Source organism: Notamacropus eugenii, chromosome 4 (assembly GCF_028372415.1).
Source record: "Notamacropus eugenii isolate mMacEug1 chromosome 4, mMacEug1.pri_v2, whole genome shotgun sequence".
NCBI classification, from domain to species: Eukaryota; Metazoa; Chordata; class Mammalia; order Diprotodontia; family Macropodidae; genus Notamacropus; species Notamacropus eugenii.
Window position 1 is genome coordinate 234,905,259 of NC_092875.1, and position 12,732 is coordinate 234,917,990.

General features: G+C 38.3%; 1 protein-coding gene across 8 annotated transcripts in view; it reads right to left on the minus strand.

Moving 5' to 3' along the window:
- PTPRM (protein tyrosine phosphatase receptor type M) overlaps positions 1–12,732 on the minus strand; it is a 984,934-nt gene that overhangs the window by 28,431 nt on the left and 943,771 nt on the right. For all 8 annotated transcript variants that reach the window (XM_072604258.1, XM_072604256.1, XM_072604255.1 and 5 more), the window contains 5 exons: positions 9,354–9,470; positions 3,684–3,838; positions 3,428–3,563; positions 1,639–1,788; positions 327–500 (listed from right to left, as the gene is read on the minus strand). In XM_072604258.1, coding sequence (XP_072460359.1) covers positions 327–500; positions 1,639–1,788; positions 3,428–3,563; positions 3,684–3,838; positions 9,354–9,470 — 732 coding nt within the window. The remainder of the gene's footprint in view (positions 1–326; positions 501–1,638; positions 1,789–3,427; positions 3,564–3,683; positions 3,839–9,353; positions 9,471–12,732) is intronic.

The following is a 12,732-nucleotide window of genomic DNA, read 5'->3' on the forward strand; positions in this document are numbered from 1 at the left end:
GTGTGAGAAAAAGTGGCTTAGACATGTTTCGTTTATCACCCCTTCAGGACTGCCTGTCTCCAAGGGACTGGACAACCTTGGCCTTGACATAACTGATGTGTGGAATCTCGAATTTATCAGTTAAAAAATATTTTGTGTCTTCAGGGGAAAAAATAGAACAAATGAATAGGATGAAAAAAAAACCTCTTTCTGATCCTGTTCTTGTGGCTCCTGGTTTGGTAGAAGTTCCCTCCCTCCCTTTCTCCCTCCTTTCCTCCCTCCCTTCTATCTTCCTTCCTTCCCTCTCTCCCTCCTTCTTTCCTTCCTTCCTACAGATAAGGGCTCACATCCATCAGAGCTGCATTGATGTAGTTGCTGCTCTCTCCATCAATCGTGATAAGGAAGGGCAGGCATCGGTCTGGGGGTAGGATATCCATGCATCTGTTTTTCTCATGGTTTCGGGGCAGAAGTGCTATACTGCAGTCTTCCACACGCAAAGTTGGAGTCACCATATTTAGAGTCTATATTACCAAAGAAACAGACATTTAGGAAAATATCAGGTGCATAGTAGATTAATTCTGAGTTTGATGTTAAAATAAGTCCAAAATAAATATACTTATACATATATATATGTATGTGTGCATATACATATTTTGTATATTTGTAATGTTTACACACATATATGTAACATGCATAAAATGTATACACATTTATGAATGTTTTATTTGAAAAATGCTTATTATATGAGTTTTGCTTTTTTCATTTGGATTGTTTTGTGGATAGGGACAGGGGAAGGTTAGTGATACCATGGATAAGAAGAAAAAGAAAAGGAAGAAAAAAGAAAAGGTAATTTAAAGCATTTAAAAACGCTTATACATTTTAAAAGCATTTAAAAGTAATTTAAAGCATCTAAAAGAAAATGCATAGAAGGGAAGCGAAAGGAGTTTAGAGGGAAACAAACAAAATAGCTTTGGCAGTAGCATAATGAATTTATTATATACTTTTAAAACAGCGAACTGTGAAACAGAGAATCACAGTTTCATTTGAAAATTTAAAAAAAAAGAAAACAAAAATGAACGAATGGAAACATTTATTAAGCATTTATTTACTAAGCACTGGATATATAAAGACAAAAATGAGGTGGATATAGACAGATAAGTACCTAGGATCAAACTTTTCTTTCTAACACTCTCTGTATTTCTTAAATTTCCTTGATAATGCTCAATGATATCAGGAGTGGGGGCCAGCTTAGGTCACTGTGGTGGATCCTGACTTGATTCAGTTTATAGAGTGGCTAGAGCTGGACAAATGGTCATTAGTTTAGAGTCTGGAGAACACAGTTTGCCCAGAGGTTCAAGTATATACTTGAGCAGGGTTCTGTCTAATAGGAGGAAGAAAGTGTGGAAAGAAACCAAGAACCTAAGCTACAGCATCAGTCGACAGCACTAAGTTTCACTGGGGACCCACCAAGTGCATGGCGCTGCTCTCACATCAACAAGGGAATCTATTGCATGACTTTTTCCTTCCAGGAGAAAAACTGGTTCTATTGGTCAAGTGGACCAAGAACTAAAGGTGCAAGGGAGTCTTCCATTAATTAGATTTTGGGATGGTCCTTGGGAGGGGGCAAGGAAGAAACCCACTAAAGCATAGGTGGCTTACCCGGAATTCTTCCTTGATCTGGCTTGAGTTTGTCTGAGGGTCCAGCTTATTCATCTCATGGTATAAAGACCTAACCTGGGAAGCTGGGACAGAAGTATCTCCACAAAGACAGGCTTCCAGGATGGCATCATGGATAAATACATACTGCTCCTGATAGAGTGGATTAAATCAGATAGTCAGTAATGGGGAAAAAGACAATGCAATGTAGCTAGAGAAAAAAGAAAAGCTAGAATCAGTTTCAAAACAAGAATTCTTAGAAAACAGAAACATTGTTTAGAGACATATTCTAAACTTGGGGTCTGTGAACTTAGAAAAAAAAACCCAGAACTTTGATAACTGTATTTCAGTATAACTGTGGGGTTTTTTTTTTGATAATCTTATGAATTTTTATTTGATGCATTTGAAGACATTCTGAGAAGGGTTCCAATCTGTTTTTGGCATTTGGCAACAGTCATCTATAAATGTCAATTAATGTGATGACAATGCTAAAGTGTTCATTAAAGCAGGTAGGTCATGACTTTTATTTGGAAGCATCTTGTTTACGGACTTCAAATCACCAATAGTCTGATTCTTTAAAAATATATTCTACAGTTTGGACTACACTGATTTGGACTTCCATTGGTCCAAATTAATGGTTTATTGCACTGACTTTTAGGATAGTTTCCTGTTACTTTTTAAAAGTCCCTGCACATAAATAGGACTCTGCCCTTTCCAAATTTTCTTGCATCTACTACGTGACACTTACCTTTAAAAAAAAGATAATCATCACTCTAAAAAATTGGCTGGAAAGAGTTAGCATTTAACATCTCTGCCTAGCATCCTTTATGTTAGTTTTATAAGGAAATTTGGGTTTCCTTGCACCTCAGTGCAATTCAAAGCATTTTATAGGGCAATTTCCAACTGTCCTGAATCACAGTTGATAGGATAAAATGATTAATGCAAATTTGCATTTGCTAAGGGACGTGAGATGAGTCCTTTATCTCTAAAATGTAACTGCCCCAGGCACCTTGCATTTAATTTTATAGCTAAGCAAGCTTGGATGACCTCCACAAACCAGACACATTCCTATGCCAGGCCAGGAAGTGTGGTTTTAGGGATGACAGGTCTTTGCTGTTCTCTGCAAGCTCTGGAAAAGTACATAAAGTATATGCTTCCTCTGGAAGCTACTGGACACACGCCCAATTGTCTGGGTCAGTCTGCCTTTAGTTACTAGTTATTCTAAAAGTAATAATGGAAACGAATTATACTGTGCGCTTGAACAGGGACCCTATCTCCTCGACAAGGAAGTCATATGACAATAATAACAAGAGACAGCATTTATATATTGCTTGAAGGTTTGTAAAATGCTTTTAAAATATTGTCTCAATTTATTCTTAAAACAACCCTGGAAGGTCGATGGTATTATCACCATTCTGCAGATGAGGAAACTGAGGCAAACAGCTCAGGTACCTAGCCCAAAGTTACATGGCTAGGCCAGGTCTTCCTCACTCCAGATCCAGGGCTCTATCCACTGCACCACGTAGCTATGACATGGATGACAATATTAGGTTCTGCCCTGTGATTATGAACCTTTATTCCCAGATATCTGTATTCATGGGCCCTCTTTTTAATGTTTACAAAGGAAAAGAATGGGAGCAGTTCGGCTTGTGTCTTTTTTCCCTCCATAGAGATTTGGAAGAAGAACACCAGCTATGGCTTGGTTTTGTTTGTTTGTTTTTTAATTTTTTAAATTTCTGTTTCCAGGGTGTATGTAGTAAAGCTAAAGAGATGAAAACTGACTTGACCGTACCTCTGTCTGCACCATGTTGACTCTCCGAGACCGCAGCTCTCTGACACAGTTATAAATATCTACTACACCTTCTCGTTCTGCCATGTCTAGCATGATGTCAATGACAATGAAACAACCAGTTCTACCAGCACCGGCACTGGAAAAGAGCAAAGAGCCTGTTAGAACAGGAAAAAGGGGCTACCATGTTTTTTGTAAAAGAAAAAAAACCCAAACCAAAAAATTCCCAACCCACTATTACTTAGAAATTTCTATTTACCTGCAATGGACAACCAATGGGCCTGCATTAGGAGGACTCTTGGACTTGACCTGTCGGACAAACCCAAGCAGTCCTGTTGCATGGTATGGCACCCCATGATCTGGCCATCCTGTGAAGTGAAACTGTCTAATTTCTCGGATTTCATGAACTCCTCTCTGCCATCAGTTTGATAGTGGTGGGAGGAAAAAGAAAGAAGAAATGGTAGTAAGCAAAAATAAACAAACATGGGAATTGCAAGGTTGCCTGAATTGTCAAGTTAGAGTACAAGTAACAGAACCTGCTGAAGAACTAATACATGGGAGGGGAAGAAATTGATTCTTACTTTGATTAACAATTAGAAAGCTTCTTATACAGGTGTTGGCAAGCTTCTTGGGGAAGGTGGAATGTTTGGAGAACATCAACTTACATAATCAGTTTAAAGAAGACAGATTTCCTTCCTTTTTTGGTGGTGATGGTGGTAGTGGTGGTGGTGGTGGTGGTGGTGGTTGCAGTAGTAGTAGTAGTAGCAGCAGTAGTACCTTCTTAATAAGCATCGTCTCCTATCTTTTTTCAGGTTACTCAGTGAATTTAGCATTCAGGTGAGGAATGGACCTCACATCTATGCAGGCAGTAGAACATAACACAGTGCTGTACTATAGATAAGTTGCCTTCTCCCCATCAGAGGTATTCAGAAACTTGATGATTACTTTTGGAGATGTTGGAAAGATTTCTTCCTTTGAGTAAGGATGAACTAGATGACCCTGGTAGCCTCTTCCAACTTCATGATTTTATGAAAGAGACAACTTTCATAAAGGACATCTATGTTCTTATCATTGAACTGCAACCACCTTAAGGATGGGTTTTTAATCTCTTTTTTAGACTAGTTATTGCATTGGATCATGGCATCCAATACAGACTTGTGCAAGAAGAAGGAGAGAACTGAACAAGTGCTCATTGAATGAACCAGGAGCATTAACCAGAAAATTAGATAATATCTTCCTATTAAATTGCAACCCAGTCTGTCAGGTTTCTCTCTTTAGTAAAGGCAAAATGTTAGGTATGTGTGGAGGCAGGCCATCACACACATCTCAGAAAAAATAAGCTAACAGGCACCAGCTATTCTAATGGTGTTCAAGTAGACTAGTGAGCTACATGAGAAGATCTGTGAAGAGAAGGCTCTTGTTTTGTTTCAGGAACAACAGAGTTTATTTATACACTCATATATCTCACACACTAGAGAGTACATGTGTCAAACTTAAACATTATAAAACAACAACCATTTAATTTCTCACTATTTTTGAAGAGCAAACTCAATACCGGAATAGGCACTATATAAAAACTGGAAACAGTTTTTCTTTTGATCAGATTTCTTAAAAAAATATATTTTTATTGATTCCCTTTGTTTTTACAATGCTTAAATTTCTCTCTGCGTCCTTCTTTCCCCCTCCTCCTACAGAACCATCTTTATAACACCCCTTTTTTAAGAGAAAAAAAGATGAGGAGCAAAACCATCCAAAACATCTATGATACCCATGACTCCTCACGCTTCTTTTGCCCCTCTCTCCCCTTAGCAGATATAATTTTAGAAGTAGTTTGTGCAGACTAGGTTCTTTTCTCCAAGGAGACAGAAACAATTAGAAGAACTGATTCATGAGTATATTACCCAATAGCAAAGGGATTCTACCAACCTTTGTGGGGGCATCTATCTTACTCAAAACTAGTATAATCCAAAGGTGACTTGGGTCTGCTACTCTGGACTGACATGTTCTATGAAAGCTCCATTCTCTTTGCCCTCCTGAGTATAAAACCATTCTGTCACTGTCACCAATCAGATCTAGCTTGGACATTGGCGATAAGTTGCTTTTTGCTTTTGCTTCTGATTTGTTTTGGAACCATAGATGCTACTCTGATACGGTCATCATAGACAATTTAGAAATGGGGGTAGGAGTGGCAAAGAGACTCATTGGCACATGTGTCCTGGTATTCTCTCCATATGCTTTTATTACTGGAAGTTGACTTAATATCACTAAACCATTCATTTAGACTTGAATAATGTGGACCCATAATTCTTATAAAATATTAAGATGGACTGACTTAGTTTTATATGGCACAAACCGCCATCTTCTCGTTCCTGTCGGATTTTTAAATCAGTTAATATCTATGACTATTATACTGAAAAGAGAAATCCACAAGAATCATGTTCTTTGAAAGATTGGATAGACAAGAATAGATTTCAATTGGAAACATTTGCTTATGAGTATATTATTATGACAGCTTAAAATACCCTGAACATGGATGTCTTGATTCTCAGTGAAAATATTGGTTTTTAAAAATGTTTTTTAAGAGGTTACATTGAAGCCATAGGCCACTGCCTCATTAGAGTATGTAGATAAAACTGTAATGGGTAAGTTCTGGAACTTTTACCAAGCTGTGAGAAGGCTTTAAGTACAGACTCTACACTTCTTGTCCAAGGGCTAGACTAGCTAAGTTCTGCAGGTCTGTAACTCACTGTTTAAGCAGCTGAGTGGGAAGGTAGATAGGTGGGAGAAGGGAAGAGGTCTGCAAGACAGAGTATGAGTATACTACCTTTGCCCCTGGCCACCACCCAAGGCTCTGTGGGAGTAGATTAGCCCCTACCAAACTGGTACACTACCATGTTGGTAGAGACAGAAACCTCAGGAGAGAGAAACTGGCCCCTGTGGGCAGAAACCCAGGAATATTAGTGGACTGTGGATAAGATAGTCTCTGGAGAAAGAAGCAAGGCAGGGCTGCTATAGTGGAAGTGGGAAGAAAAATCCTACTGTCTGGTATCTTTCTATTTTATTTAAATATTCTTGCTTAGGGCTAAATCAGTTGATTTTTCCTGTTGATAGAACATAAATGTTGTTAGCACCCTTTACCCCAAGGATTTTTAACGTTTTCTGTGTCAAGGATCTCTTTGGTAGTCTGGTGAAACCTATGGAACCCTTCTCAGAATAATGTTTGAATACAAACAGACTAGAAGAGAGTGAAAAAGAGAGAGCCACTAGGCTCTTTCACTCTGTGTAGTGAATGGCCAGTGAAGTCTTGGTCTTTTAGGAACAGTAAGATCAGGCTACTATCCTGTGTTGACGGGCTTTAGTGGGACTACTGAGTTTTCTTTTGTTCAGGGTCTGTGGAAAGCATAATAGGTCTAGGAGAGATTTTAAATACAGGATGTCCCAAAAGTTTTAGTGCAGTTTTAAGATAGAAAATGTTATAGCTTAAAACTGCACCAAAACTTCTGGGACATCCTAAAACAAAACCCCAAGCCCAATAATACCACTTTAAAAAAAAGAACAATGATTTCTTTCTTAAAAATAAGCAATCACCTTTAAACTGCACTAGACACAACAGTCCTCATATAAGGTTTAAATTTTGTTTAGCTTGGGGTCTTTACTTCCATTAGATAGATGAAAACCTATGAACTAATAGGCAGACAAAAAAATAGGGCTGCATATGCTGTAACTTGCAACAATTTTACTTCTTTCGCAGAATAAAAAATCCAAATGCAGTGCTTCACCTTGGGTGTCCCTGCTGCACCATCTTCCCCAACAGAATCACAATTACAGAAATTAAAAAAAAGGTATGCCTTTCCTTTCTCTTGTAATGAGAAGTAAGATGTAAAATAAGCAAATGGTTCCACAAAGTGCTAATGATTTGTTTTCTATAAAGATTTCGATTGCCCAAGGCAGCCACCCCCCCACCTCTTTAGAAAGCCACTAACATATTATTTTGATTTCCCCAAATACTTTAACAACCAATTCAATCTTCCCTTTCCCTCTTTCTACTGTATCTTTACTTAGTTTTATGAGAGCGCAGAAAATGACTAAAATAGCTGGGTAGTTCGGAAACATTTCTGTGCAGCTGTGACTGCAGAAGAGAACAATAAAAGGTTAAAAAAAGGAAAAAAAGAGAAAAGAAACAAACAAACCCTCTAGCAGCATTCTCAGCTTATTAGAAAGCTGACTATTGTTCAAAGAAACCAACGTTTAAGTGATGGTTCTTGGATGAGCTTTTTTTTTTTTTTTTAAAATAAAATATCTAGGGTCTTTTATCCCTATCTGTTTTAATGCGGCTATTCATGAATGCTCTTGCCAAGAGCCATAGAAAAATCCTCCATGTGTTTTCTCCAATCCTGGCTAAGAAGTGGAAAAGCTAACATCAAAGTATGAACTCTGGAACTGTAAGAACTGAGACAACCTGAACTCCATATTCTTTAAAGTCTCCAAATATCCTGACTGCTTATTAAAAAAAAAAATTATGAAAACATCTAAATAGTATGTATAACAGATGAAAATAAACATCCCTCTCAGTCTTGTGAGTCTGTACTAAATATGGATCTGCAAACTGTTGTAAGGAGTTCAGCAAACCAGGTTCCATTATTCCAGGAGCAGATGTTGCATAGTGGCAAGCCAACTTCTTCCATGTATGTTAGCAATGGAGCATCTTGAGTGCTCTCCCCCAACCCTTACTGTGAGAATTTAGGTCAGGGAAGGAAAGAATGAGTCAAACAACTAGCGATTTCCTTCAACTTCACTTTAACTTCAACTCTGTGGTAGTGCTTCATCCAAAAAATTGGGAGACAAAATCATTGTTCCTATGGTGTAGTAGAAAGGATGCTGGATTTGAAGTCAGAAGACCAAAGGTTCAATTCTTAACTCCACCATTTATGACCTGCGAAACCTTGGGCAACTACTGAATTTCTATGAGTCTCAGACTTCTCATCTGTAAAATGAGGGAGTTGGACCAGATAATTACTAAGGTTGCTTCTAGCTCTAAATTTTATAGGTGTGAATCTCGGCAGTTCAGAATGACCTTCCAACAGGAACATCCTGAAGACTGTGTCTAGGGCAAAGCTAAATAGGCCTTTCAACTGAAGTCAAAGACCAAAGCAAAAACTGCAAATAGTGAACATCGGTGTAACAGTAAAAAATCTGTTGGCACATCCAAGAGCATTCCACATATAACAGAACTCCATTGTCTATTCCAAAGCTAGGACAGTTAGTACTGGAACCTAGACCTGAAAATAATCAAGGTAAAGAGAAGCATCCCAGACAGAGTGAGAGACATGCTTCTCCACTCTTTTTGTAGAGTTACACATTTAATGATGGTAGGCAAAGAGCATGAGGAAAATGCACCACCATATTTCTGAGTGGGAAAGATACCACCAACTAGATAAGAAACAAATAGATAGGAAGCAGACCATACACACTAGCTATATAGCTAGGGAAACAAACAAAATCTACCTCTTGGGTTGACTGCAGAAGGTAGAATCCTATGAGAATAATTAACATTTCTGTAGCATTTTAGGGTTAATAAAATAATTTTTTTGTCACAAAGATCCCACAAGTTACTTGGTGAAAATATTTACAAATGAGGAAACTGAAGCCAAGAGATGAAACGATTTAGGCTCCAGTTAAGCCATAATCTGAACCTATGTGTCTTGACGACAAATCCAACGTTCTTGTTGTATTATGAAAAGGAACTGAACTGAGCTTGTCAAAAAGTACAAGGGCAGAGGGCATCTAGAGAAGGCTTCAAGTTAGCTTCTTGCCTTCTGGTAGGATCATATTTAAAATATCCCAGATGAATCAGAAATTAATCAACTTATTGTAACAAAAATTGATCTTTACAATGTTACAGCTTGATCAAGACAGAATGAAAACTTACCTTTTCCACAGCAAATGTTCGAATTACATATTCTGCCAAAAGTTCTGTTTCTATTAGGGTAACTTTAATGTCTTTATATATCTCCGTGTCATCTGGCCAGTATTTGCAGCATTTGACCTTTTGGAAACACAAAGAAAATTAAGGGGACTTTTTTTGGGAGGTTGTATATTTTTTTGGTTGAGTCTCTAAACAAGCCCTACATAGTTCACCATGATTCACAGGAAGAATTTCCATCACCTACACACAGCTGAACCATATACTCTAGGACATCGTCCATTTGTTTCCACCACCTGTGCTTTTTTCTCTCATAAAAACTAGTAATCTGAATTACAAAAGGGGCAAGGCTCAGGAAAATTACCTAGGTTTAAGAGAAGTGTGTTTGTATGAGATATAGCTAAATTAAAATAACCATTCATTTTCTGTTCTTTCTTTGTGAGGGAGTGGTCAGGGAAAATCTACTTTAAAAAAGATGTTTGCAATACTTTAGCTTCCCTGAATACCGAATGCCTCCTACTTTCAAAATTCTCTGGATATTTTTAATTTGAAAAAATCATATATTGAGACGACAGGTGTTTTATTTTGGGGGAGGAAATAGCTACAGAATTTGTCCAAGGTAGAACTATAGCTATACCTCATTTTGAGCAAACAGAGTTTCCTAACTGATAAAACAGGTAACAAATTCATTCTTTCTAATCTGAATCTACTATCAAAACAATTTTCATTCTGTATCTCATCTGTCAGTTGGCACCTCGTATCAAAAGTGTACTATCTCAGCCCCAGTCTGTCAGACATTGCAAAGTCAAAGAAAAAAAGATGGGAATAAAGTTACAACATTGGAATCTGGGAATTCCCAAGTCTAGGAGTCTGGCTAATCGTGGAGGGGCAATCCCACACTAGGGAAAACGCTCCAAAGGAAAATGGCCACCGTCTTAATGAGTTCCTTATCCAAAGTTTCCAGCACTTTGCTCCATTAGAGTAGTGCTGTCTTATGCAAAGAGGCATGGCTGGCATTGCAGATCAGAAGATGCAGGTTCAAACTCCAGTTCTGATTTAACATTCAGATGACCCTGAACAAGGTACCTAGAACATATTTGAGCTGACTACTCACAAGGATGAGATGAGATGGGAATCATCAATTCTATTTCTGTGAGAAGGCAGATCACTAGCACTTATCATTTGTTCTGCCAGTACATCCTAAGGTTCTCCAGGCCTTACCATCTGTCTGGTCTTTACATCCTGGCTCTGGCACTATCATTTGATCCACCTGTAAAGAGTCAGTACTCCTGGGCCCTGCCATCTGCCCTGCAACGAACTCTTTCATGTGTGTTTTTCCTCCAAAGAGAGTATGAGTTCCTTCAGGGAAGGGATTGCCATGCTTTTTCTACTTGCATCCTTAGCATTTAGCATAATGTTTGGCACAAGTGCTTTGTTAATGTCCACCTATCTGTCTGTCCATCGATCCATCCATCCATCCATCCATGCATTCATCCATCCATTCATCCATCCATTCTCTGGACCTCAGTTACCTAGTTATCTGCAAAATGAGGGGGTTGAACTAGATGATCTTAAAGATCCCTTCCAATTTTAAAAGATGAAGCCTAATATTAATGATATTGTTTTACCTCCCCCTCCCCATCTTACGTTCACCTCCTCCTCCAACACATCTCTGAAATTGTAGTGGACATTGATGGAGAATGAGGAATAGCATTTCAGACATTTATTTTGTAACCAACTATGCTGAAACCAAGTGATGGACGTTGACAACTTTTGAGTACATCCTACTATGTCCTCAGACCTTTCTATGTCTGTTGGTGGAGCCATCTGAATTGATGCAAGTACTGTATCATGTTGAAGACCAATTCTTCCAAAATATTTTTGAATGATATGGAACTCGACTAGTTTCTCTCCTTTACTGGGTGGCAAGGGCTTCACCCTTTGATGACACTGAGTCCGTGTAAGTTAAGAAGCAGAAAAAGGAAAAAATATACCTTAGCACAAACACACACGTGTGTGTATATATACATATATACACACATATGTGTGTATGTACGGATATATATATTAATGCTATGTGGCTTTTTTGCACACATACAGATTTTCTTCTTTCAAATCATATGCCTTTTTTTCTGGGTAAATATGTCATGTAAAAAAATCAAGAGCCATTAAAAAAACTACAAGCAAATCAAAAATCCAAATAATTCTGTCATATATTTTATGGTTCCTGCTGAGTTCTTGCTTCCCTGAAATAAGTATCTGACTCTGGATGCACATCTTTAAAAAAACCAAGTCAAAATAAATAAATGAATAAATAAACAAAGCCAACCCCACAACTTTTAAAATAAATATTACATGGAAAAATTTCCTAAAACTTTGCAGTCACAAAAATAGAAGACCTCAGCAGCACAGTAAAGGCTGACTTTTCATCTAGGTAGCTGTTCTTCTTGACACTGTGAAGCCCGGGTACTTTGTGCAAACCCTTGTTTCATTGGCACTAATCCTCCCAGACAGTTCTGCCTCACCCAGTTTTGTCTAATACATAACATCTTCCTGCCTGCCTATATTGCCACCTGCACCCCAGGAGCAGCACAGCTTCCTGATAGCAGACCCAGGCATCTTGGCACATCCATTAACTTTCTTTTTTTCTGCTCATTACTCTATGCTCTCCTTCTGTGGAAACTTATCCATACAAACGTGCCAAAAGCACGTAGGAGAGAGGAAGCAGCTGTACTCTTGGACCTTGTGGAGACACAGCTACTGATCACCAAGTATTTCTAACATTAGCTTGGCTCCTTTCAGACAGGTGCCTGACATTCTCAAAGCCAATCAGTTTAACCCAGTGGACAGCCACAAAAGGAAAAAGAGGAAACCTAGATTTCTCCGTACTGTTTGGCTCTGAAGGGAAACACACACGCATTTCTAACTTTGGGCTGTCTGGATCTCTTAGATTAGACTATAATTAAGGAACAGTAAGCACTTTAGCTGCTTCTTTGCAGGATGCATTTCCAAAAAGCCTAGCTACCCTCCCTAGTACAGGAGCATCTGCCTGGGTGGGCAGAAAAATGGTGGACTGACCATCTCAGAATAACTTGCAAAGATTTTGTCATGTCTGTTTTTAGCCCCTGAATAAGCTTTTTTTTTTTTAAAAGCTGTTCCTTTCCAATGTCTTTTCAGATTGTTGAACCTGTGTTAAATGATTATTTTCCTCTTAAGAAAAGGGATGAACTATATACACAATTTGCAAATCTTATACATTAGATAAAGAACAACTGAATATAAGAATAAGGTCACATCTGGGGATTTTTTTCCTCCTTGGAAGTTAAACCTGCTAGCCACATGCCTTTCTGGGTAACAAAAAAATAAGAAGCGTGTTCGTTAGTGA